The 27,655-nt window shown below is 39.6% G+C and overlaps 1 protein-coding gene across 1 annotated transcript in view; it reads left to right on the top strand.

Annotated features, from left to right (window-relative positions):
* The window catches only part of NLN (neurolysin), a 111,069-nt gene that overhangs the window by 57,650 nt on the left and 25,764 nt on the right, over nucleotides 1-27,655 (top strand). Inside the window, 6 exon segments of the mRNA XM_049768763.1 lie at nucleotides 6,326-6,433; nucleotides 8,081-8,183; nucleotides 9,502-9,662; nucleotides 12,909-13,044; nucleotides 17,002-17,368; nucleotides 24,136-24,337. Coding sequence (XP_049624720.1) covers nucleotides 6,326-6,433; nucleotides 8,081-8,183; nucleotides 9,502-9,662; nucleotides 12,909-13,044; nucleotides 17,002-17,368; nucleotides 24,136-24,337 — 1,077 coding nt within the window.

Here is a 27,655-nt window from a genome sequence, read left to right on the forward strand (position 1 = left end):
CCTAATGTCTAACAAGCAGTTTTCACCATATAGTTCATAATCATCTGTGTGGGGTTGATCTGGTAACTTTGGCACTCTAAAAATAACAAATCTTAAAAAAAAAAGTATGATTATACTATATAAATTATAGTTTTCTTTCTCCTTATTTTTTTGGCCACACGCAGAAGTGCTCAGGGCTTACTTCCAGTTCTGCACTCAGGGATCACTCCTACTTGACTCAGAGGACTATATGGAATGCAAGGGATCAAACCTGGTTTGTCTGCATGCAAGGCAAACTCCCTTCCCACTGTACTATCTTCTAGCCCCATATTTTCTTTCCTCTTTTGACTTTAGATGTTATTCTATGTCATCAGTTCCCAAGCTTAATTGATCTACCACCCTTTTTTTTCAGGAAAAAAAATCCCATAGTCCTTCCCTGGGAGCCTACTTTAAGCAAACAGAGAGTCCTCCAATTGCACCCAAAAGCTACTACCAGCCCTGCATCATTTCAGTCCTCCTGAAAGCACTTTGGAAAACACTTCTTCGTGTGATTCTAATCCTGACAGTAAACTCACTCACTTAGGCACACACTAGTGTGTGTTTACCAGATTTGTTCTTTTGTTTGGGTTGTTTTGCAGGGCCTTTTTTTTTTGGTAATAATTTACAGTAATTTCAGATTTGATTTCAGGATTTTTTTGCTTTTCAAGGGAGTAATTACACTCATACAAATAGATTACTATGTGAACATTCCAAGGCTTGGTAAATGTCTATTAAAGCTATATTAGAAAACTTAAAGTTAATTGGTGTTTATTCACTGGAGCAAGTTCATGACTTTAGTTTTCTCCTGGAGTGTGAAACTTTAGTAAATGATCAATCATATCTTTTATTAGAGCTAAAAAACAAAGTTAAGTATATATAAATAATCTACATATTTTATTATATAACAATGCACCATTGTAATATAATATAATACGTAGAGCCTTTATTTAGCTGGATAGCAGGGAATAAATTTATATTATTTAAATTTTTGGGCATACTTTATTAAAATGAGAATCCTTTAGATAACATCAAAATTTCAAGATAACACCAACAATAATCAGACCACCCAGAAAATAATCAATCTAATTGTTATCTTAATTAAATTATCAGATGTTCTTAGCTTTCATGTCAGTTTTCATTCATTGATTAATGAAAATGGGAATTGAAGGTCTGGAGCAATGCAAAATGGGTAGAGCATTTGCCTTGCACACAGCTGAACCAGGTTCAGTCTCCAGCATCCCATATGATCTCCCAAGCCTGCCAGGAGTGATTTCTGTGCACAAAACCAGGAGTAACCCCTGAGTGCTGCCAGATGTGGCCTAAAAACAAAACAAAAAAAGAAAGAAATGAAAATGTGAATTGAGTGTTCACAATTTTTTGTGCCAAAATAGTGTTCAGTAAGGGTTTTGGCATCAACTCTTCTCTGTTTTTGTGGATCTGGAATTCAGTGAGTAGTAACTAGTTGGATGACTCTAGCCAGCATCTTCCCTGTGCTTTGTGTGAAGTTGTGGCTAGGGATTGAGGCAGCTAAAGTCTAACTAGGCATCTCTCACCACTTTATTTTGGGGCATTTTGGTGGGGTATCTCGGTAGATGCCTCATGGTTGCCTCACTTGGGCATCCTCATAGCATGGCAGCATGAGAGTTGTCAGAGCTTCCTGATGACACATTAGGCTTCTCCCAGACAGGTATTCCAACAAACTCCCTAGAAGCTGCATTGCATGATGTGATGGGGCTTCACTTCAGTCCTGTACAGATAGACTAGCCACTGCTCTTTTCAGAGAATCAAAGGACACCTGATTTTAGTCTATAGTCTCAAAAATAATTTGCAGTCATGTTTCAAACCTCCAGAATAAGTAGTTGGTTGACCAGTTGGAAAGATGAAATTATAGTAGGGCATGAGACTAATCAGTGTGCTGTTGACTTCCCTCCTCCTTCCTGGTATGTGGCTGGCAAAACTGCTTGACATTTATAGAGCACTGTAGCCACTGATTTCACATTAAAGTCACATGAATCTATGCGCAAGTGTTTTTTTAATGCATAGAAACTGAAGCTCATTAACAATAATTTTCCAAGAGCCACTGGGGTGCCAGAAATTATGCAGATTTTTATATGAAACGCCACTAGGGAGTGAGGGATCGTGTTTAATTCTATTTTGCACTCCCTGGCACACATGACTGACATAAACTAAAGTGAGAAACAGCAGAAAAAAAGTTTTCAAAAAGTCATTTAAAAAAGCCTTAAAAAAAAAGCCTTTAGTAATTGACACCTACATATTGCCTCTTCAAATTTTGAGGATGATAATTAAAGTGGTACTGTAGGCATATTGGAACTGTACTCAATTACAAATTTAAAGAATGTATGTCAGTCAGCTTTCTTTCTTTGAGGCTCCACCTGGCATTGCTTAGGGGCTACTCCTGGTTAGCTGCTGGTTGTCACTTACTAGTCACTTACTAGAAGGGGCATGTAGTGCTGGGGATTGAACTCGGTTTCATGAATGCAAACATGTGCTCAGCACTTTGAGCTATCTCCATGACCCCCGTCACATTTTTTAAACTTTTTTTTATTTTATTATTATTTACTTCTATTATATATTTTCGGGTTTTGGGACACACCTGGCTACACTAAGAGCTTACTCCTGGCTCTGTGCTCAGGGATCACTCATAGTGTCCTCAGGGACCTTATGGGATGCCAGGTTTGGAACCCAGATCAGCCACATGCAAGGCAAGTGCCTTACTCACTAGAATTACCACATGGATCCCTTTTAAACTTTTATTTATTTATTTATTTATTTTGGCTTTTGGGCCACACTCATTTGATACTCAAGGGTTACTCCTGGCTAAACGCTCAGAAATCGCCCCTGGCTTGGGGGAATCATATGGGATGGCGGGGGAGCGAACCGTGGTCCTTCCTTGGTTAGTGCTTGCAAGGCAGACACCTTACCTCTAGCACCACCTTGCCGGCCCCATTTTAAACTTTTTTTAAAGTAGCTGCTGATCTTGGGAAAATCATTCAACCACAGTTGTCTGATCTGTAAAATGTGTATACAAGCGCAAGCGCGCGCACGTGTGTGTGTGTGTGTGTGTGTGGTTGTGTGTGTGTGTGTGTGTGTGTGTGAGAGAGAGAGAGAGAGAGAGAGAGCTCACCCTATTACATAAAATATTTTTCTTATAGGATTCAGTTAGAGAGACACTAAATCTTGTCAACCTGGAGATTAAAATAAGAGCCTTGCTGCCAAATTATATAAGTTTGAAAATTTATATCTTAGCTTTTATCCTTGCCTCTCAAGAGAAGAAGCTTCACCCCAGAGGGCCCAAGGATTGCTTCACATTCAAGTGGATTAAATTATTGTTCCAGATTAAAGGTGCAGAGACTGGAGCAATAGTACAGTGATCAGACTTGCATGTGACCCACTCAGGTTTGATCCCCCAAACTCTCTATAGTCCCTCAATTTCTTTCAGGAATATACAGTTAAGAGAAAAGCCAAATGAGGACTAAAAAGAAAGGTGCAGCTACAAATGAACAGTTGAGAAGTATTGACTGATTCCTTCTTGGAAATTCATTGGGCAGTCATTCAGACCTTGCCTGGAGAGGCTAGACAGAATAATATCGTCTCACTTAGGACAAGTGTGTGCTAAAGAAGCACATTGTACTAATGTCTTCCTCCTGCCTACCAGTTAGAGATTTCCCCAGACTTCAAAGAGTCATTAGCAAGAGGAGATCTGGCTGGAATTGAGTCTGAATTTTATTTTGTTTAGTTTAGGATCCACACCTAGTTCAAGGGCTTTCTCCTGGCTTTTAGCTCACTGATTTCTCCTGTTAGTGCTCAAGAGACCATATGTGGTGCCAGGAACTAAACCAGAGCCGATAACAAAATCTCTCCAGCCTGATTTTTTTTAAGTATCCCTTTTGTGTTAATCATATGTTTTGGTATAAACAACTAGTCATACTTCAAGTTAACTCAGCACTGTGGATCTATTGTTTGATCTGCTCACGATTACATTACCTCTCGGGGGAGTCATCCTTTCATAAGCTTTGAGTTCTGTGCTGAGTGTACTTGTAGGCTTTGGGGAACTTTGCTTCTAGTGGCACCTGGTATGCAAATCTGTCCTGATGAAGCACAGCATAGAGACAGATTTCTGCTCACATCCATTGCTGGTCAGGCTCATGCTGAACATGGTCCTGAACTTTGGGCCTAGTATGGCCAGTTAGACCCCAGGACTCCAGATGCCCTTGGTGCTCTGTGGGGCTGGGTCTGGCTCCTGCCTGTCTCAGGCCTCTGTTCTGGATCTCAGCAGGTTCCCTGGGGTCCTGAACAGCTTAACCCAGTGTTTGTCAAGCTTCTCACCAGGGATAATTTTTCCTCTCCCATGCACTGCACAGAGCTACTACGTAGATTCTCCCCAGTGGCACAGCATCCAGGATCATGCTGTGTAGAGTTAGAGGAAGCCACACCTCAGGACAGACTTGCCGGCACTGTTACAGTCAGCCTTGATCCACACACAGCTGCCCTGATTTGAACTGCTCTCTGTCCCTAAGGGAGTCAGCCCACAGCCCGTCTCCCTGGCCCTTCTGGGTTTCTGCCCATTGCAGGCACCTGCTGCTAGGATCCCACAGTGTGCCAATAGCAACTAGGGAAGGTTCCAACTGCAGTCAGGCCAACATGCCCAGAAACTCTTCAAGGACACAAAAGGAGATTAAGCAGGGGGTGGAGGAAAGGAAGTCTAGCTGTTCTCTGCCTTCACTGAAAATACTCAGAAGAAACTCAGAAATGACAAAATGACAGAAAGATCCTTTGGCATTGTGGGAAGCCTATTGTTAAGATTTTATCTAGCTATAGTCTATCCCAAGTGTTTTATTGCTATACATAATACTGCTTAGGCAAAGGGAGAAATAGTCATATTAAGTAGTACCTCCAGGGACCAGAGCAATAGCACAGCAGTAGGGTGTTTGCCTTGCATACAGCCAACCCCAGACAGACCTTGGTTCAATTCCTGACATCTCATATGCTCCCCCGAGCCTGCCAGGAGTGACTTCTGAGCACAGAGTCAGGAGTAACCCCTGAGCACTGCTGGGTATGACCCAAAAAAACCAAACAAACAAACAAAAACAAAGTAGTACCTCCAAATAAAGTCAACTCTATGTGCTGCACAAAAGGTAAAGATAAATTCAGAATTATTACTTACAGAGGTAAGCACAGTCATCTAAAATGCAAACTTGAGTCAGAGAGATAGTACTGGAAACCCAGTTCAATCCCTAAGACTGCATGTGGCTCCCTGAACACCACCTGGGGTCACTTCTGTGACCACTAATGTAAACACTAAAGCTCATATCTTTTGAAGATTTAACGAGTTGGAAAACTCTAAGGTGGTAGTCCAGATCTTTTTCAGACAGAGTAAAGCCAGTGGTATCTTGCTGAGTCTTCAGAGCTCAAGAAAGAAGTTCTCATTGGCTCTCAACCAAGTTGAATCTATTACCCAGCTACAGTCTGGAGTCTGCATCCTGCCAGGGCCTGGACAGTCACCCAGAGGTGCCATGTCTATTATGCCACCTGTGTTAAAGAAACATTGATCCTTTTATGATCTTACCGTGGCTGCAAGGGATTTTCCATTTTCTTCCAGGGCCCTTCATACTGTAAGCATTGTTTATGTCACTGTGTGCAAATTCAAATGGAAAGGCCAGCTTGCCTTTTCGTTGTGCACTGCTGACTCATTTTCCCAAGGTGCTTGTTCAGATGCAGCTTATTGTAGGTCCTTGGTTTCTCCTGCCAAATGGCAGAAAGATGCTTTTGAAGTGTTGGAAGCTTTTTGCTGAGGTGTTATCCAACTGTCCTTGTTTTGGTGTGTTGGCAAAGAGTCTTACTCCCCATTTGTATAGGAGTTGCCTATTACTTCAGTGCCTGCCTCTCAAGTGGAACCAGGTTAGCAAATAATAGAAAATGAAATGCAGATGATTGGTGATAAGGAATATATTTCATGGGGGAAGACCACTCAGTCATAGAAAGTGCCCAGAACGAGATTATGCAAATATTTCTATTATCACACTTTCAAATGGTACAGGCATGCTCAATTCTGATCCCAGGCAAAGCAATTCTAGGTAGCTTTTTATTTATTTAATTTTTTCTGTTTTAAGTGAACAGAAGTTCACTAAAGCATAAAAGAAATTAGGTCTTCAAAAGGCCTAATAATCATCACCTCTGAGCTTCATAGCCCAGCAGATAGAATGAATAAATTTGCTTTGGCCTCCCAGTTTATCATTTACCCAGCCACTGTGGGAATAGAAATGATTGTCATACTTTTTAATTTCAGGAAACCTGTGATTTGGGCAAGATAAAGCCTGAAGCCAGAAGGTACTTGGAAAAGTCAGTTAAAATGGGAAAAAGGAATGGGCTCCATCTACCAGAACAAGTACAGAATGTGAGTTTACATTTCCTTTTCTTATTGGGGTGGAGAATAGACAAAGCAAAATGCAAGAGAGATCAAGAAATAGAAATAATACATGCTTTGTAATACAGGAACTAACCATAGTAAAAATCCACTTATAGTGTATTTGGTGTCAAATAATTATTAATCCTACAACTTCTGTTAACCTCAGGGTGACTAGCAAACAGTTAATAATATAATTTTTAAAAATCATACCCAAGTTTTGTTTTTTCCTTATGTGCTGGGCCTATTTCCCCTGCTTCTTCAATAGCCTGCTCAACATATTAGTAGTTGATTTATAGTTTCACTCCCTGGGCCATACAGAGACAGGCCACTGAAAATAAAATCTGTATTAAGATGGAGAGATTTTGCAGGAAATGTGCACTGATGAAGGTTGTTGTACATTGTATGATTGTGACTCTATCATGAACAACTTTATCTGTGGAAAGAACTGTAGTAGGAACACCCTTGTAACCATGGAGTTTGACTTAAAAAAAAAAACTTTGTTTTTTTGTTTTGGAGTTATACATGGTGATCTTCAGGGTTTACTCCTGGCTCTAAGCTCAGGGATCACTTTTGACAGTGCTTGGGGGACTGTAAGGGATGCTGGGGAATCCAACCTAGGTTAATCATCTGCAAGGCAAATACCCTACCAACTGTATTATTGCTCTTTCCACAGATGAAGAGTTTTAAAAACGTTGCATCTGTTGTTGGGGGAAGGCTCATTATTTTGTTGTTGTTGTTGTTGTTGTTGTTGTTGTTTTGGTTTGGTTTGGGGCCACATCCAGCGGTGCTCAGGGGTTATTCCTGGCAGGCTCTGGGGACCAATTGGTATGCCAGGAATCGAACCCAGCCTGGATCGGCCCAGCCATGTGCAAGGCAAAATGCCCTACTGCTGTGCTATCTCTCCAGCCCCTAAGTCATTCTTAATTTTTAACAGTACTTTGAAATTCATTGTGCAAACCTGTTACCTTTTTGTAAAAACCAGAAGTCTTAAATGACTTTGGCTGGAGAAATAGACTTTGCCTTTCATGCAGAAGGACAGTGGTTCAAATCCCAGCATCCCATATGGTCCCCTGTGCCTGCCAGGGGCGATTTCTGAGCATAGAGCCAGAAGTAACCCTTGAGCATTGCCGGGTGTGACCCAAAAACCGGAAAGAAAAAAAAAAAAAAAAGAAGCCTTATGGTTAATATATTTCCTCTTTAAGGTAGAAAGACCAACTGTAGAAAGTGCTTCTCAAATTTTTTTCTTTTATGTTGTCTTTCAAATGGTTCTTAGGATGCCCAGGGGTCCTTCCCAGCAATCCGGAGCCAACTACGCCTATACGTTTTTTTTTTTTTTAATTTACTAAAAGAAAATGCGTCACATAGTTGACCAAAATAGTCTCTGATTTGATATAGCCCCTACATTTCTTAGTCCTTAAAATGTACCTCTGTTTCTAATATGTCAGGAAGATCGTCTTTTTTGTGACATACAGACACTCATGGACACACTTGTGAAGAGTTCAGGGAGTTATTTTATCAAGCACACTCTAAATGTGTTCCTGGTACTTAGGTACAGAAGCTGATCTTGGCTGATGATGCTAGTAATGGAAGTTTTATTATATTATTAATGTCTTATATTTTTCCTCTTCATTTCAGGAAATCAAAGCAATGAAGAAAAGAATGAGTGAGCTCTGCATTGACTTTAACAAGAACCTCAATGAGGATAATACTTTCCTTGTATTTTCCAAGGCTGAACTTGGTAAAATGTGCTTTTGCTTGACTGAATTATACACTTAAGGCAAATAATATTGTCTCAGACTCTGCCAAGTGACAGATCAGAGAATTATATTTAAAGAGTGGTCCAGGTGGGGCCAGAGAGATAGTACAAAGGATGAAGCACTATAAGGGATCACTGAGTGCAGAGCTAGGAGAAAGTCCTGAGCACAACTGGGTATCCTCCTTAAATAAATAAATAAACAAAGCAAAAAATCAAAAAATCATCCAGTTGGAGCAGAGTTAATGCAGTGGTTAAGGCACTTGCTTTGTAAGCAGCCAGCCCTAGTTCAATCCTGGTATCTCATATGATCCCTCAAGCATCTTCAAGTATGACCCCTGAGTACAGAGCCAGGAATAAGCCCTGAGCACTGCCGGGTGTGATCCAAACTTGACCATGCCACACTTCTCACAAAACTGGTGCAGGCACCAGGGATGTAGCAAGTGATAATCACACACGCCTTATATTTGTTAGATCCTGGATTTGTTCTCTGACATCACAAAAAATAAAAATAAAGCAAACAACCACCTAAATTTTAAACTTATAGACTTACAAACCATAGAAATAGCACTTGCCTTACACACAGCCAACCCGGGTTTGAGCCTCAGCATCACCTATGATCTCCAAGTACCACCAGGATATATCTCTGAATCCAGAGTCAGGAGTAAACCCAAGCACAACTGATTATGCCACCCTCCAAAATAAAGTTGTTTCTGGAGGTTATTATTTTTTTTTTGGTGACTTATACTTGGTATGAGTTAATAGCCTTTAGCACCTTGAAATTTCTTGTTTTGCCCTCTATATCATAGCCTATACTAGCCTCTTCTTTTGTTTCGTTTTTGTTTTGGGCCACACCCAGTGATGCTCAGGGGTTACTCCTGGCTATGTGCTCAGAAATCGCTCCTGGCTTGCGGGACCATATAGGACTTCAGAAGATTGAACCGTGGTCTGTCCTAGGTTAGCGCATGCAAGGCAGACGCACTACTGCTTGCACTACCACTGTAGCCCCAATACTAGCCTCTTCTGCTCTAAAACTTTCTTGGCTTAATTTTGTCTGTTCTCCATCAAAACTCCATCTGTACAACTTTACTGAGATATATTCATATTTCGTATTAGCTCTTCCTATGCCATTTGGCTTCTAGAGGTTACTCCCATTCCAATAACATCAAATGTATTATTGCCATGTTTCTTGAATTTAATTTACTCCACAGGGTTCCTGGAGTTTCTCAAAGGCACTATGCTGATGCTAAACAAACCAAGAATGAGTGGAAACATTGATGTATGAGAAAATGATCTTTTTCAGGTGCTCTTCCTGATGATTTCATTGACACTTTAGAAAAAACAGGTGATGGCAAGTATAAAATCACCTTAAAATACCCACACTATTTTCCTGTCATGAAGAAATGTTGTATCCCCGAAACCAGAAGGAAGATGGAAATGGCTTTTCACACAAGGTGCAAAGAGGTACTAGAAATGTTTGTCTTTCTTTGGTTCTTACAAAATATTTTCAGAAAGGGTTTGTTTACCAGTGTTGAAGTCAGCTCAGGGACTGATATTTTTGGGAGGTGCTTCTTCTGTTTACACATTTGTTTTTGTAATATCTGAGATCAGTCCAAGACTTTGCACATGTGAAAGCATATGCTTTACCAGGGAGCTACATCTCCAGCCCCTAATATTCCTTTTTGTGTAAGCATTATATTTCCTGATTCCTCAGATATGAAAATTTTTTAAGAGTTTGTTGTTTGTTGGCAACTTTTGTGGTTTTAGCCCTACCAGGGGTCTCAAACTCAATTTACCTGGGGGCCACAGGAGGCAAAGTCGGGGTGATCCTTGAGTGCAAAGTCAGTAGTATGCCTTGAACATTGGGGGGTGTGATCCAAACAACTAAAACAAAACAAAACAAAAAAAGATTTCTCTAGGGCAGGGCCACAAAATGTTGTATGGAGGGCTGCAAATGGCCCGAGGGCTGCGAGTTTGAGACCCCTGCCCTAGACCAAACTATGGTGGGGAAAAAATATGACAGGGGCTAAGTTAAGTAGACTCTTCCATCTTCTCCCAAGCCAACTGCCCAGAGTTGATAAAGACTTCTCTCCTCAACCCTGTGACATTCAGGGTCATTCTAGTTGTCTCCATTTCCCAGCCTGTTGAAAGGATGTAAAGAAAGTCTAGAGTAAAAATGAATCTTCAGGAAGGAAAAGACTTGGTAGTGGTATAACTGAATCCTCTCCTTTCCAATTGACCATAACTCTACTGTGTGTTCATATATGGCCACAAAAGGCTGGGGAGTATAGTTGGCAGCTGCATGCTTCAGTTGACAGCAATCTGCTCCACAGAGAATCGCACTGCTGTAAAGAAGAATTTGCAATGGATTCCCAGTATTAGTTTGCAGGCTTCCCCACAGTGTGCTTCTCTGATTATGCAGACCACGATGCACACCACTTTTCAAATATAGAATCTACTCATCATCTGTCAGACCCCACAAGTTAATGCGTTAAGCTCAAAGACAAGAATCTTCAAGCAGTATGAAGTCCTGTTCAGTTAGAGTTTCAGGATTTCACATTTGTTGAATGTGAAATTGTATATGCTCTACTTAACCCCAACACACATCTTCAGTGATCAAATAGGAACAAAGCCACCATACTGGAAAAAATGTCCCATTTGAAAAGGAATGAATTGGAAGCACCAAAGGCCCAATTTTCAAATGCTGTTTTGCCGGAATCCTAAGGATTCTAGACTCTGGAGAAGAAACTCTGAGGACAGCATGTTAGGGATGTTTGGACCTACTTTCTGCCAGGAGTTCCTTTGGCACTTGTACTTCCTGGCCACTGATTTTGCTGAAGGGAATATTCATTGCTCTCCACAACCACATCCGGAGCAGCTGCTAGTGGAGATTTCTGCTAATGCCAGTCTGAATTCTGAGGGTTGCTCTCAGGATTAAATATCACACACTTTTATAGGCAGTTTGGCAATAAAGCTCCCTCAAATAAATCTAGTAAGTTTTTTTGTCTACTTGCTTCTAGTCAGGCAATACTAGAATAAACCCCCAATTCCCATTTTGGAGCCAGTCTATCAAATCGTTTGGTGTCCTAGCTTTATTTTGTCATGGAATCTACATCCAGACTCTCTGAAGGCTTGAGAAGGAAGATAGCTTCCTGCACTCTTGTCTCTGCAACTCAAGAGTTCTGAGTGGCAGTCTTTTCTCCTGTACTAAGAGCACTGTGCTGTGAGCATTTTCAGCCACTCAAAGCCTCAACTGTGGGTCATGGGTGATCCTTTCTTAATAAGGCTTTTCTTCCATCTTGCAGGCGGTTGAGGTCTTCCTTAAGTTCTTCTCTCCCATTTTATCTTTCTGAAAACCACAAATTCCAACAAATGTGCACCAACATTAATTTTCCTACTTAGTTGTCTAAAAGCACAGGCTTAGTTGATAACTGACCTGCCTTCCAAATTGTGGCATGCAAACCTTACAGCCTTTGTTGTCCAGAGTTGAATGAGGAAGACCAATTTGTGAGCCTTTAACATGTCTTCCCTTTCCATTCCTGTACATGTTTCACTTTTGTGATAGAAGCATCTTGTTCTCATATCAGTCTTCATAGGTATTAAGACATAGGGCAAGTTACTATATAAAAGTCAGCCAAAAGGCACAATGTCTCAAAGAAGAAAAGTGAATTTTTATCCTGACAAATTCATAGCTACCAAAGACTCCAGAGAGTGGGGAATAATGTAGTTGTTATTGCTGTTGCTAATGATGGGGACTAGCCTGATGGGAGCATGATGAGGAGTGTGCACTTTCAGAGAAGGAACCCAGGGCTTCACACAGGAAAGGTTTGCCTTCTATCGAGCCATATCCCAACCCTAGGAATACATTATTGCTTAATCATTATTACCAAGTTTCTATGTTTTGGTGGGGAGGGTTGGTACTTTGCCAATAAGGGCCCATAGTTCAATGCCAGGGTTTAATGTGGTGCTAGCTGGCTCCTGCAATGCTAGGATATTCCAGATCACTCTGGCAGTGATCAGGGACCTCCAGAGATGCATCCTGGCATCCTGTCATGGTTAGAGAACCATACAGTAGGTACCAATGATTGAACCACGGTCAGCCATATTCAAAGAATGCACCTTAATGTTACCCTGTATTTTCGAGCACTACAAATATTTTTATTCTAAGTTTATGATAACTAAAATTTTATTAAAGCAGCATAGCTATCAAACCTCAGATTGAAGAATTTTATTTCAGGGATTATGGCTACAACTCATATGCTTTCCATATGGGGAAAGCATTGCCTTGCATAATCAGAGCCTCAAGTTAAATTCAGATCCCCAAACACCACTGAGCGTAGCTGTGGTGACCCCTACACACCACTAGCCCCAAGAGCAATGCAGTTGCTGTATCTTTCACTTGACCATTGGGCCAACACTGTTACCTGGAATGTTGCCAGGAGATCCCCTTCAACTTACCTCCACTACTGCTAAGGAGGCTCCCAAAACAAAAAGACTCAAGAGCATAAATTAAAAATCAACCATTTCAAAAACAAAATGTGTCATGATTTTTTAAACTGCAGTAATCCAATGAAATTATTAGTTGTAGTTCTCTATAAACATCTGACAGTTTTACCAACCTGAATTTGCATGAAATAACTCTTCTTTGATGCTTTGGATCTAATTATGTGTCACCTTCATTGTTGTTGTGACTGTGGCTTGTCATTATAGGAAAACACTGTGATTCTGCAGCAGCTGCTCCCACTGCGGGCCAAAGTGGCCAAACTCCTTGGCTATAACACACATGCTGATTTTGTCCTCGAACTGAACACAGCGAAGAGTACAAGTCATGTAACCACCTTTCTAGGTTAGTTCCTCCTGTGCTGAGTCCTTTGTGTATTCTCCTTTTTTATCTTGATGACTGTTTTTTGAACATGATGCACTTATGCAGAGGATTTCAGAGCATACCTAATATGTCTTTAGGACATCCAATTTCTTATTCAAGAGAATTGTATTTTGTGGGGGACAGGGAAACCATACATGGCAGTGCTTCTGATTAATCCTGTCTTTGCACTCAGGAATCATTCCTGGCATTGCACTGGGGACCATAAGGGATTCTCGGTATTGAACCTAGGTTGACCTGCCAACTGTACTATCTCTCCAGTCATCAGACAAATGCATTGATCACTTACTTTGCTTTATATGCTTGACTTGACTCTAACACTGGAATGGGAAATAATCACAGGCCATTTGAGTCTTCATAACATCATTTTTAAGCTGTAAAATACAGGCAGATTGATCCCAGCCAGTCTACAAGAAGTATTCATGCAAAAAAAAAAAGAAAGAAAAAAGAAAAAAATTAAAAGAAAAGGGGCCGGGAAGGTGGCGCTAGAGGTAAGGTGTCTGCCTTACAAGCGCTAGAGTAGGACGGACCGCGATTCGATCCCCCGGCGTCCCATATGGTCTCCCCAAGCCAGGGGCGATTTCTGAGCTCATAGCCAGGAGTAACCCCTGAGCGTCAAACGGGTGTGGCCCAAAAACCAAAGAAAAAAAAAAATAAAGTATACATGTCTGTCTTTCATGGACCATGACCAAGGCTATATACCACATGGTCTCACAGGCCTTAGATAGCTTGCATTAAAGGGTGGTTGCCGTGCATGTTACTGACATGGCTTTTGTTTCATTTAGTCTTGAATTTTGACTCGGTTTTTTTTGTTTTAAATTTTATTTGTGGCTCCATTATTTACAATACTGTTCATGATAGGGTTTCATGCATAGAACATTCTAACATCATGTACTTCTCCATTGTTGTCACCTCTATCTGTCTTTCAGCTCTATAGACCAGTTCTCAGGTCTTGTCTTTATTTGTTATTACCTGTTTTTTTATTCCACATATAGAGAGATCATTCTTTGTCCTTTTCCTTCTGCCTTGACACCATTGAGCAGGATACTGATTGGGTTTTAATAATATTTCCTGAAAAAACATGTAGGGTTCTGACAGAGTGTTAGAGTGTTACTCTTAGTTTTGTTCACTACCCTACCATATTTGATTGCTAGGTAAGATGCTTGATGGTTAGGTATTAATATATATATATATATATATATATATGTGTGTGTGTGTGTGTGTGTGTGTGTGTGTGTGTGTGTGTAGAGAGCTTGATTTTATATATGTAAAAATCAATGAAAAAATAAAACTTAAAAAATAAACATCTTATATTATAGAAGCTACTTGTTAATTTATTAAGCAGTACAAACTAAAACTGTTCTCTAAAAACAGGGGCCAGAGTGATAGTACAGCATTTAGGACCCTTGCCTTGTGTACAGCTGATGTGGGGTTCTATCCCCGACACCTTATTTGGTCCCTTGAATACCACCAGAGTGATATCTGACTGCAGAGCCTGGGGCATAACCCCTCTGCATCTCCAAGCATAGCTCAAAACTCAAACAAAAACTTGATTTACATTTAAAAATTATTTTTTCACCAGTCTTCTTTAAAGTATGGTTCTGATATCTGTGACATTGTCATTAATCTCCTATTTTCTTCCCCATTCCTGTCCTTACCTAGCTGAGACTATTCCAACACATACTCTATTTCTTTATTTCATCTTTATTGTTTGTTTTTCTTTTACTTTTTCTTTGGTGTTGTGCCACAGCTGGAAGTGCTCAGTGATTGCTTTTGTCTCTGCACTCAAAAATTACTCTTAGTGGGCTGGGCGGACCATATGGATGCTAGGTATCAAACCTGGGTCAGCCATGTACAAGATAAATGACCTACCCACTGTAATATCACTCTGGTCCCTCTCTGTCTTTTTCATCTTACTAGAAATGTTTGAATAACAGTCATAGTATGATACTAATACTTGTTAAAATCTTCTCAATCAGTTTATCAAAGTGTAATGTTTTTTATTTTTCTCATTGAAATTTTTCCTGTTATTTATTCTCTTATTTTGATATCCTTTTAATAAGTTTACATTGCAAGCTGATATAACATGTCCTAAAATAAGTCTTTAACCCAAAATTTATCACACTGTGTCTGTCCTAAACAACATTCGTGCCTTGTATTATCAGTATATACCCTGGCATCAGATATAACATGTTGCTATTACTGTTAATAATAGCTATTAGTTATCATGTAGTTCATTCATCATGAGACATTTATTAAATAACTGCCTTAAATTAGGCAGTGTGTTTAGTAGAGAGGAATCAGACAGGTCCTTTCCTCAATGAATTTCCCAGAGTGGAAACAACAAAGATGTGAACAGAGAATTAGCCTGTATTCTGTGGCATGTTTTACAAGATAATGGCTTGGGGAAGTAACTGGTTTGGTGAGACGATTTATTTAGTGGCGACTCCATATACTAAAATGTTTCCTTAATAACTGTCTGATTAACTCAATTCCTTTAAAGTAGTTCTCCCTCTAATTTAAAACAGGCTTGTTCCCATCTGAGTTGTCCTCTCAATACCTGTATCCCATATTCTTTCACAGACCCAATAAGAAGGTCTCCCTCCTCCCCCACCCCTGGAATGCACCACATTCCTTCAGCTGCTTACTTTATGTGAAACTCCAGAGTTGCTTCCTGAACTGTAATTTGCCACAAAGACCAATGTTGTTTTTTCTAACATACATGACATATGATAACAGTTACTTATGTAGGGCCAGAGAGATAGTACAAGGGAAAAGACAGCTGCCTTAAATGAGAACAACTTGGGTTTGATCCCTGTCTCCACATCTGGTTCCCAAGCACTCCCAGGAGTGGACCTTGAGCACAAAGCCAAGAGTAAGTTGTGAGGGGCTGGAGAGATAGCATGGAGGTAAGGCGTATGCCTTTTATGCAGAAGGACAGTGTTTCAAATCCAGGCATCCCATATGGTCCCCTGTGCCTGCCAGGGGTGATTTCTGAGCCTAGAGCCAGGAGTAACCTCTGAGCGCTGCCAGGTGTGACATCCCCCCCAAAAAAGAGTAAGTTGTGAGCATAGATGGGAGGGAGAGATGAAAGGAAGGAGGGAGAGAAGGAGAAATAGGAAGGGAGATGGGAGGGGAAGGGAAGGGAAGAAGAGAGGAGGGGGACTCATTTAGCAAAGTGCAGTGAAATATCCTCATGAGTACAGTATAAGTGGGATTGCTGTGTTCATTAGACTCTTCTTAGATCATTTCTGATTTATTTTTCCTATTTTAAAGAACCAAATTGCACAGAATAATATTTTTTGGATTTTTGTTTTGTTTTGTTTTGGTTTTGGTTTTTGGGTCACACCCAGCAGCACTCAGAAGTTACTCCTGGCTCTAAACTCATAAATCACTCCTGGCAGGCTCAGGGGACCATATGGGATGCCGGGATTCAAAGCACCGTCCTTCTGCATGCAAGGCAAACACCCTATATCTATGCTATCTCTCCGGTCCCAAAGAATAATTTTTGTCTTATATTGCTTTTATTTCCATAATATGTCCCTGGGCCAGAGTTCTGTAAGATAAACTTAGTTTTTATCAGTGCTGCCAGAAAGTTGTGACCTATTTTGGATGATGCCCCCAAATGGACATGGGTACATGTATGTTTGTACATACGCATGCCTGCGTGTGTGTGTGTGTACTTGTGTAGTCATAATTCACCTGAAGAGAATAGTAGTGCTATCTGAAAGAGCCTACTTCCCTCCTTTGTTTCTTCTCTCCTTTCCTATGTCCTTTCTTCCTTCTCCCCCTCTTTCCTCCTGAATTACCCGTATCTTATACAACAAAGGAGAAAGTTCTTTTACTCTAACACGGCTGGTAATTGTGTGGGATTTGTGCTCAAGAATAATCAATCACTAACTTTCTGTGTTTCCCTCATAGATGATTTAAGCCAGAAATTAAAGCCCTTGGGTGAGGCAGAACGTGAGTTTATTTTGAATTTGAAGAAAAAAGAATGCAAAGAAAAAGGCTTTGACTATGATGGGAAAATTAATGCATGGGATCTTCATTACTACATGACACTGACAGAAGAACTCAAGTACTCTGTAGATCAAGAAGTCCTCAAGGAGTACTTCCCAATCGAAGTGGTCACTGAAGGCTTGCTGAACATCTACCAGGAGCTGTTGGGACTTTCATTTGAGCAAGTGGCTGATGCCCATGTGTGGAATAAAAGTGTAACACTTTATACTGTGAAGGACAAAGCTACGGAAGAAGTACTGGGACAGTTTTACTTGGACCTTTATCCAAGGTACTAAGGATTACAGTATAGGAGGCACACTTTTTTTTTTTTTTTTTAGAAAAATACTAGATTTATATAGTACTGTGACAGGCTACTAAATTAATACACAAACTCCTTTTTTTATATACAAATAATAAAATAGAAATAGGAGATATTTTAAAATCTCTATTTAAAATTGTACCTTAGAAAATCTAGTAATTTAGAATCAATTTAAATAAAGAGGTAAAAGACATATAAAAAAAACTGGTGCTGGAGAGATAGCACAATAGTAGGGCATTTGCCTTGCATGCAGCTGATTCAAACAGACGGTACTTCAAATCCTGGCATCCCATATTGTCCCTTGTGCCTGCCAGGAGCAACTTCTTTTATATATATAAATATTTAATATTTATATATATTTAATATTTAATATATAATATAATATATCTTTATTTAAACAGCTTGATTACAAATATTATTGTAGTTGGGTTTCAGTCATGCAAAGAACACCCCCCTTCATCAGTGCAACATTCCCATCACAATGTCACAGATCCCCCTCCTCCCGACCCCACCCCCGCCTGTACTCTAGACAGGCTTCTACTTCCCTCATTCATTCACATTGTTATGATAGTTCTCAATGTAGTTATTTCTCTAACAACACTCTTTGTGGTGAGCTTCATGTCATGAGCTGGACCTTTCAGCCCTCATCTCTTTTGTCTCTGGGAATTTTTTTTGTTGTTGTTGTTTTTTGGGCCACACCCGTTTAATTCTCCCTCTGACTTATTTCACTCAGCATAATAGATTCCATGTACATCCATGTTTAGGAAAATTTCATGACTTCATCTCTCCTGATGGCTGCATAATATTCCATTGTGTATATGTACCACAGTTTCTTTAGCCATTCATCTTTTGAAGGGCATCTTGGCTGTTTCCAGAGTTTGGCTATTGTAAATAACACTGTAACAAATATAGGTGGGAGGAAGGGATTTTTGTATTGTATTTTTATGTTCCTAGGGTATATCCCTAGGAGTGGTATAACTGGATCGTATGGGAGCTCATTTTCCAGTTTTTGGTGGAATCTCCATATAGCTTTCCATAAGGGTTAGACTAGACAGCATTCCCACCAGCAGTGAATAAGAGTTCCTTTCTCTCCACATCCCTGTCAGCACTGCTTTTTGCCATTCTTTGTGATGTGTGCCAATCTCAGTGGCGTGAGGTGGTACCTCACAGTTGTTTTGATTTGCATCTCCCTGATGATTAATGATGTGGAGCATGTGCCTTTTTGCCATTTGTATTTCTTCTTTGACAGAGTGTTTGTTCATTTCTTCTCCCCCTTTTCTGATGGAGTTAGATGTTTTTTTCTTGTAAAGTTCTGTCAGTGCCTTGTATATTTTGGATATTAACCCCTTATCTAATTGGTTTTGCATAAATAGTTTCTCCCACTCAGTCAGTGACTCTTGAATCCTGGGCACTATTTTATAGGAGGCACTCTTAGGGATTCAACTCCTACCCAAATTAAGACTCTAGTTGTCCATATTTCTTATGTGCAGTTATTAGTAAGGGATTAAAGAAGTGGACTCTGAAGCCAGAATGTCTGGCTCCACCACTTACTGGGCAAGTTACTTCATTTTTCTGTACTTCTGTTGCCTTACCTATATTACAGGTCCTATAAAATGGAAATACTAATCAGACCTGCTTTGTAAGGTTGTTGTAGGGATTAAAATGGTTAATTATATGCAAGACACTAATTAGAAGGCTATACAGCATATAGCAAGTGTTGAATAAATGTTAGCTGCTATTATCATTATCATCCTCATCTAATTTGTGACTGTACTTCCTTAATTTAAAGTTGATCTCCAAGATAACTGGGCCTGGAAAGATAGTACAGGGGTTTGACATTTTCAATACTCAGCACCCCATATGGTCCCTCCAGCCCTCTAGGAGCAATTCCTGAGCACTGTTTCAGGAATAAACTCTGAGTACTCCCAGTTGTGGCTCCAAAACAAAACACAAAAAGTTTATAATTTTGAATTTTACATATAAGTTTGTGACCTAAATTTTGTTTGAAGTTTTGTTAAATTAATTAGCTAAAATTAACTAAATTTTAAAGTTTGTGAAGAGTAAAAAATCTGTACCATTTGTTTTTTACAATCAACTGTTCAGTTGTCATTTGTAATATTATTATTGAAAAATGTTTTTCCTATTGTTTTGCATTTATTCCTTTGTCAAAGAGCAGTTGACTAATATGAATCTATTTATAGAGTCTCTATTATATTCCATAATTTATTGTCTTTTGTTAATACCACACTGTAATTACTGGAGCTTTATAAATATTCTTCATGTCAGTTAGTGTCTCTCCTTTATCTTTATTTATACTTAGATTTTCTGCATCTTTTGCATCTTCATATAAACATTAGAATGAGCTTGTTAATATCTACAAAATAATTTGCTTAAGTATTGGTTAAAATTGTGTGATAGATGAAGTTGGGAATAATGTTGAGGTTTCCTGGATATGGATTTTATTTTCACTTATTGAATTCTATTCAAATTCATGTAGTTCTTTGATTTTTTTAATTTGTTTTATTTGGGGACCTCACTTAGGGGTACTCAATGCTTACTCCTGACTGCTTAGGGATCACTTTTGGCAGTGCTCAGGAAACCATATGCAGTACTTACAATCAAACTCAAGTTTTCCACATGCAAATCAAGTACTTCTAGCTATTTAGTTTTATTTTAATAATATCTTTATTTAAACACCATGATTACAAATGTGATTAGTTGGGTTTCAGTCATAAAAAGAATACCCCCCTTCACCAGCCAACATTCCCATCACCAATATCCCCATCTTCCTCCTCCCCCACCCGCCTATATTTGAGACAGACTTTCCACTTCTCTCATTCATTCAAATTGTTAGGATACTTCTCAATGTAGTTATTTCTCTAACAGCACTCATCACTCTTTGTGGTGAGCTTCATGAAGTGAGCTGGACCTTCCAGCCCTCCTCTCTTTTGTCTCTGGGAATTATTGCAAGAATGTCTTCTATTTTTCTTAAAACCCATAGTTGAGTGAGACTATTCTGTGTCTCTCTCTCCCTTTGACTTATTTCACTCAGCATAATAGATTGCATGCATATCCACATATAGGAAAATTCTTGACTTCATCTCTCCTGATGGCTGCATAATATTCCATTGTTATATGTACCACAGTTTCTTTAGCCATTCATCTGTTGATCGGCATCTTGGTTGTTTCCAGAGTCTGGCTATTGTAAACAGCACTGCAACGAATAGGTGTGAGGAAGGGATTTTTGTATTGCATTTTTGTGTTCCTAGGGTATATTCGTAAAAGTGGTATAGCTGAATCATATGGGAGCTCAATTTCCAGGTTTTTGAGGAATCTTCATATTGTTTTTCATAAGAGCTGAACTAGATGGCATTCCCACCAGCAGTGAATGAGACTTCCTTTCTCCTCACATCCCCACCAGCACTGATTGTTCTTGTTTTTTTTCTGATACATGCCTGTGTCTGTGGCATGAGATGGTACCTCATTGTTGTTTTGATTTGCATCTCTCTGATGATTAGTGATGTGGAGCATTTTTTCATGTGCCTTTTGGCCATTTGTATTTCTTCTTTGAGGAAGTGTCTGTTCATTTCATCTCCCCATTCTTTGATGGGATTAGATGATTTTTTCTTGTTAAGTTCTATCAATGCCTTGTATATTTTGGATATTAGCCCCTTATTTGATGGGTATTGGATGAATAGCTTCTCCCATTCTGTGGGTGGGTTTTGTAACCTAGGCATTATTTCCTTTGAGGTGCAGAAGCTTCTTATATAATATAATCCCAGCTGTTTATCTCTACTTCGACTTGTTTGCAGAGTATTGTTTCCTCCTTGAAGATGCCTTTAGTTGCAATGTCTTGGAATGTTTTACCTACATGTTGTTCTATATACCATATGGTTTTGGGCCTGATGTCAAGCTCTTTAATCCATTTGCATTTGACCTTTGTACAGGGTGTTAGATAGAAATCTGAGTTTGTTTTTTTGCTTGTGGCTGACCAGTTGTCCCAACACCACTTGTTAAAGAAGTTTTCCTTGCTTCATTTTGCATTTATTGCTGTTATCAAAGATTAATTGATTGTATATCTGGGGAGCATTCTCTGATTACTCAAGTCTATTCCACTGATCTGAAGGTCTGTCTTTATTCCAATACCATGCTGTTTTAATCACTATAGCTTTGTAATGTTACAATTATTTAATTATTTAAAATTATTTAAAATTTGGGAAAGTGATGCCTCCCATATCCCTTTTCTCAAGGGTTGCTCTAGCTACTTGTGGGTGTTTATTGTTACAGATTAATTTCAGGAGTGTTTGATCCACTTCTTTAAAGAATGTGATGGATATTCTTAGAGGGATTGCATTAAATCTATACATTGCTTTGGGGGAGTATTGCCATTTTAATAATGTTAATCCTTTCAATTCATGAATAAGGTATGTGTCTCCATTTCCTTGAGTCCTATTTTATTTCTTGGAATAGGGTATTGTAGTTTACTTTTTTTACTTCACCTCTTGAGTTGACTTCAAGGTATTTGAGTTTGTGTGGCACTAATGTAAATGGGATTGTTTATAATGTCCATTTCTTCTCTATCATTATTGGTGTCTAAGAAGGCCATTGATTTTTGCATGTTAATTTTGTTAGCTATTTAGTTTTTCTATTTTATTGTTCATGGTTTTATACTTTCTTCACAATGATCTTAAACATATTTTGTTATTTTATACCTAAGTATTTCTTGTGGGTCAGGGTATAAAATATAAATAGCAATGAGCTTTTTTATTTAAAATTTCACTTATATATAGTTTTATATAAGAAAGTGATTGTCTTCCATATATTAATTTTATATTCTGAAATCTTATTATAACCAAATATTAGTTGCAGGAATTTTTTTCCTGATTCCATCCAATTTTCTACAACAATGAAATCACCTAAAAACAAAAGTTTTGTTGAATCATTTTTAGTCTATATACATTTATTCCTTTCTGTCTTATTGAGTTTACTTTGACTTTGAGTATAATTTGGAGAAAGAATGCTGATAGAGTCCATCCCAACTTTGTTCTTGAGCTTTCATTTTCATTTATTCAAATGGAATCTGTTCCTCCTCTCCCAGCAACAGGCTATTGTTTGTTCCTGGATGTTGCTAAGCCTGGTTAGGAGAGAGAATTCTCTATTGTTTGATCAAGCATCAGTCTTGGGCTCCCTGTCCCTAATTCTTAGCAAAAGGGCTGTGGGGTGACCCTGCCCTCCTCTCAGCTGTCGGTCAATTACCTCTGCCTCTCCTGCCCATCCTTCAGAGTAGAGAGGTTTCCTCTGTCCTCCCATTATCCTTGTATTTCCGTCAGTGATTTTAGGAAGACAGAGTTTGTTGCTCTTTACCCTGAAGTTTAAACAGAGAGAAAGAGAGAAAGAGAGAGAGAGAGAGAGAGAGAGAGAGAGAGAGAGAGAGAGAGAGAGAGAGAGAGAGAGAGAAACCTAAGCAATGGTCTGTGCCTTTATTTGCCACTTTACACCATGTTTATGTGTTCTAACTGCACACCCCAGGGAGAGCCATGGAGATGAACTTGCAAGTGAATGTAAAAGTCTGATTCATGGCACTGTCACTATTAAAAGAAATGATAAGGACACTTAAGGTAATACAATATATAAACAAATGGAAACCAAAAAATTAAATCAATCTCAAACCTAAATTACTTTCAGCATTTAGTATTTTGAGCAAAAAATGAAAAGAATGACAATAATAATAATAATAATAATAAAATTAAAGAAACTTATTTTGTTGGGGGGGGGGTCATATCTGGAGGTACTCAGGGACTGTTCCTGTTTCAGTACTGGTTGTGTGTGTGAGTCACTCCCAGCAATGGTCAGGCAACCATATGTGCCAGGATCCAAGCTGGTCTTCCTGAATGCAATGGTCAACCCCTTGTTTCCTCTGTGCCAAAAGGAAACTTATTTTAGAATAAAGTGTAATATCCTATAGCTTTGGGAAAAACCATTACTGATACTATAATTGATCTGATGTAGACAATTTTTAGTATAATTCATTCTTTTTCCCAGACTATCTAAAAGTAGTCTGTTTTCTGATTTATACTAGGAGCTCATTTAATTGTGCATACTACAAAAATTCTTAATTCCTTCAATGAAAAGAACAGCCTATGATTTGGTTCTAGTATTTACCAAATCTAACTTTAAACATAACCTACCTGTAGACCATATGGGATTCTGGGGATTGAAGCTGGGTCAACTACATGTAGGATAACCACCTCCACCTCTTTCTGAGCCCAAAAGGAAGCTCGATAGAAGGGACCTTGAAGCTAGAACTCATGATTGCAATTCTAATGAGTGAGAGTTTGGTCTAGTTTTAGTTTCTCCACTAGAACAAAACGTAATCACTTTCTTTTTGTTTGTTTGTTTGGTTTTTTTTTTTGTTTTGTTTTTTGTTTTTGGGTCACACCCGGCGTTGCTCAGGGGTTACTCCTGGCTGTCTGCTCAGAAATAGCTCCTGGCAGGCACGGGGGACCATATGGGACGCCGGGATTCGAAACAACCACCTTTGGTCCTGGATGGGCTGCTTGCAAGGCAAACGCCGCTGTGCTATCTCTCCGGGCCGAAAAACATAATCACTTTCTAAGAGATGAGTTACTCAGTGTTTTTTAGAGCTATCCAGTGTGACTTAGAGACATCCTTACCCCTTACCCCCATCATTCCTTGAGAAGTTTTAGGACCTCACCAGTCCTGCTCTTGCTTCCCAGGGAAGGAAAATACAACCACGCTGCCTGTTTTGGTCTCCAGCCAGGCTGTCTCCTCCCTGATGGAAGCCGCATGATGTCTGTAGCAGCCCTGGTGGTCAACTTCTCCCAGCCTCTTGCACACCACCCCTCACTGCTGCGGCATGATGAAGTGAGGACGTACTTCCATGAGTTTGGTCATGTCATGCATCAGATCTGTGCACAGGTTAGTGAGTGGCTTCTGACGGTATACCTGCCACTTTCTTTTCCAGACATTTTTCTCATTGCTGTCGTATTTCTGACCTTAGCATATTTGGGTAGAGTGAGGGGTGGGTGGAGAGAGGGAGGAGTTGAGCCACAATGGGAGGTTCTCAGGGCTTGTTCCAGACTCTGTGTAAGGATCACTCCTGCCAATGCCCATATCTGGTACTGGGAATTGGTTCAGGATCAACCACGTGCTACCCTTCCCTGTACTATCTCTCTGAACCCACCAACATATTTTTAGAAAGCTAAAAAAAAAAAAGGTGTTAAAATCTGCCTTTTATTAAAATTTATTTAGATCAGTAATTTTAAGTATCTCTTTATTCCTTTTTTATTTTGTTTTGATTTGGGGACAAAACCTGGTATGCTAGGAGTTACTTCTGGCTCTGCACTCAAGAATTAATCCTGGCAGTGCACGTGTGGACCAGGTGTAGTGTTAGTTATCAAACCCAGGTGAGATGTGTTCAAGGGCAAATGCCCTTTCTACTGTACTATGTTTCTGGTCCCTTTTACTCCTATTTTAAATAATAAACATCTTATAATTCCTTTAATGTCTTTAAGCTAAAATCAGACATAATATAGTTGTGCATCTGAAGTTTTCTGTAAGGAGAGCTTGACAGGGAGGGGATACATGTTTATAATACTTTGCAAATGACTTCTCTTTATTCCCGATAAAGCACATATTTTTTCTCACTTTTTTTTCTTTTAAACCAAAGTTTTCCTTTCACTGTGGTATTTGCACATGAGATGGAAAGAGTTGGCTCTTAGCTAAGACATGCAAGTTATTGTTCTAGGACTTCTCATGGCAGTGCTCACACATGTTATGCACACAGACCATGGCACCTCACACTCCCTTTTGTTTTATCGCTCTCTGGGAGTTGTTTACCCTTAGGGTGCTTGCATGTTCCAGGTTTTCATGTGACCCAAATTACTTTCAGGAACGGGGGGGGGGGGGGGGCTACAGATAGTAGAGCTGCCAGGATCATGCTTGGCACGTGTGGACCCCGGGGATTTGGACTCCTGATTGTGTGCTGGCAGAGCAGGCCTTCTAAGCCTCTGCACCGCTGTGCTTCTGGGCCTGCTTCAAGCTTTAAAACATCATCCAGTAAAGTAAGCCCAAATAATTCTGGGATAAACTAATATGTGTTTGCTGATATTTAACCTTTCTTGGCATCAGTAAATACCAAAGTTTAATGGTCAGCTAACATTTTATAGATACATAGAAATCAAAATTAACTGAGGCATCCATCACTAAATGCTTGAAATACAACTGTGAAAGTCTTGTAATTCACAATTCTCAAAAAAAAATTAAAATTAACGGAGGCAGAGAGTTCTCCAATTTTGAAATATTTTTATCAGTTTGTATCTCTATAAGCTTTTTAGAAATAACCTTCTTATAATAAATAGTTCCACATTTATATAAAATTTGCTTTGATAAAAACTGTCTATGTTATTTTTCCCTACTATTATTTTGTATCTTGGGGAGAGTGTGGGGAGGGACCTCCACCTGGGAAAGCTTGGGTTATACACTGGACTCCTACTCAGGAGCCAGATGTACGTGGTCCATTGAACTATTATCACATTTTCTCCCCGTATCATAGTATACTATTAAGAAGTCAGTCAATAGTTCAACATGCCTAACTAGTTTCTGTATTTTATTTATCTTACTATTTTCCCCAAATATCCTTTATTTGTAAAGAAAAATGTTTCAGGAGGGCCATAGAGAAAGTACAGAAATTAAGGTGTTTGCCTTGCCAGCCTTGTTTCAATCCTTGGTTCCATTTGGCCTCCTAAGCACCACCAGGAATGGTGGTGACCTTTAGTGCCACCAGTTGTGGCCCAATGAACCACATACACAAGTGTTTTTAAAGTAACAATATAGCCTCACTGAACATAAAAGAAAAAAATAATGGGCTGAGGAGATAATAAGGTGGATAGAGTGTTTGCCTTGTAAGCAGTTCACTCGGATTTGATCCCTGACATCCCTCTTACAGTCTCCAAAGCACTGTGAGGAGTAATTCTGAACACAGAGTCAGGAGTAATCCCTGAGTACTGCCAAGTATGACCCAAATCCTAGCCCTTCCAAGAAGAAAAAAAAATTTGATCAAATAACTTTATCAAATAACCCTATACTTGGACATGGAGATGTAGTGGCATAATCATAGTAGTATTCAGGAATATACACTGTATATGAATATCTCAAATCTGTCAACAACTAAGTAGCTGTTATAGGAGTAAATCTGACACAGCAAGTAGCCTTTGTCAATTGTCTTAGTCTTTTTGGGCTACTGTGATCAGAGGCCACAAACTGGGTGACTTATAAACAGCACACATTTATTCCTCAACCTACTAGAGGCTCGAAGTCAAATTTCCAGATGCCTAGAGTTTGTGTGTGGTGAGGCTAGCTGTCACTTCACCGGGGGCCTTCTTGGCATCATATATTGGAAGGGCCAGAGGACACACACAGTAGTCTCTTGAATAATTAAACTGGAGGGGCCGCAGCCACAGTGTAGAGGTAGGGCGTTTGCCTTGCTTGCTGTTAACCCAGGACGGACCTTGGTTTGATACCCAGCATCCCATATGGTCCCCCAAGCCAGGAGCAATTTCTGAGCGCATAGCCAGGAGGAACCCCTAAGCGTCACCAAAAAACAAACAAACAAAATTAATCTTAAATCTCATTCAGGAGAGCTCTTCCTTCATGACCTCATGACCTCCAAAGGCCTTTCATCACATAGGGTCAGGTCTTTATATATGAATTGAAGCTGTAGTGGGAGTGGGCTGATTGGGGGTGAAAAAGGATAATAAACATTTAGTCTTTAACATTAATGACAAGATAATTTACAAAAATAATAGCAATTTCTTGGAAACTTTCTATACTCAGAAGTTGCTCCTGGCAATTTTTTTGTTTGTTTGGTTTTGGTTTTTGGGCCACACCCAGCAGTGCTCAGGGGTTACTCCTGGCTCTGCACTCAGAAATTGCTCCTGGCATGCTCACAGGACCATATAGGATGCCAGAAATCAGAGAGATAGTACAGCAAATAGGGCAAGATATTTGCCTTACAGGCAGCCAAACAAGATTCTATCTCCAGCATCCCACATGGTCTCCTGAGCACCTCTAGGAGTGATTTCTGAGCACAGAACTGGGAGTAACTGCTGAGTCTTGCCAGGTATGGCTCAACAATAAAACAAAAAGAGGATGGGACACATCTTTCTTGTTCTGATGTGTGGATCATTCTCCAGCAAACTAGAGAAGTCCTGACTCATTGTGATAACCAAAAGTGTA

Source organism: Suncus etruscus, chromosome 2 (assembly GCF_024139225.1).
Source record: "Suncus etruscus isolate mSunEtr1 chromosome 2, mSunEtr1.pri.cur, whole genome shotgun sequence".
NCBI classification, from domain to species: Eukaryota; Metazoa; Chordata; class Mammalia; order Eulipotyphla; family Soricidae; genus Suncus; species Suncus etruscus.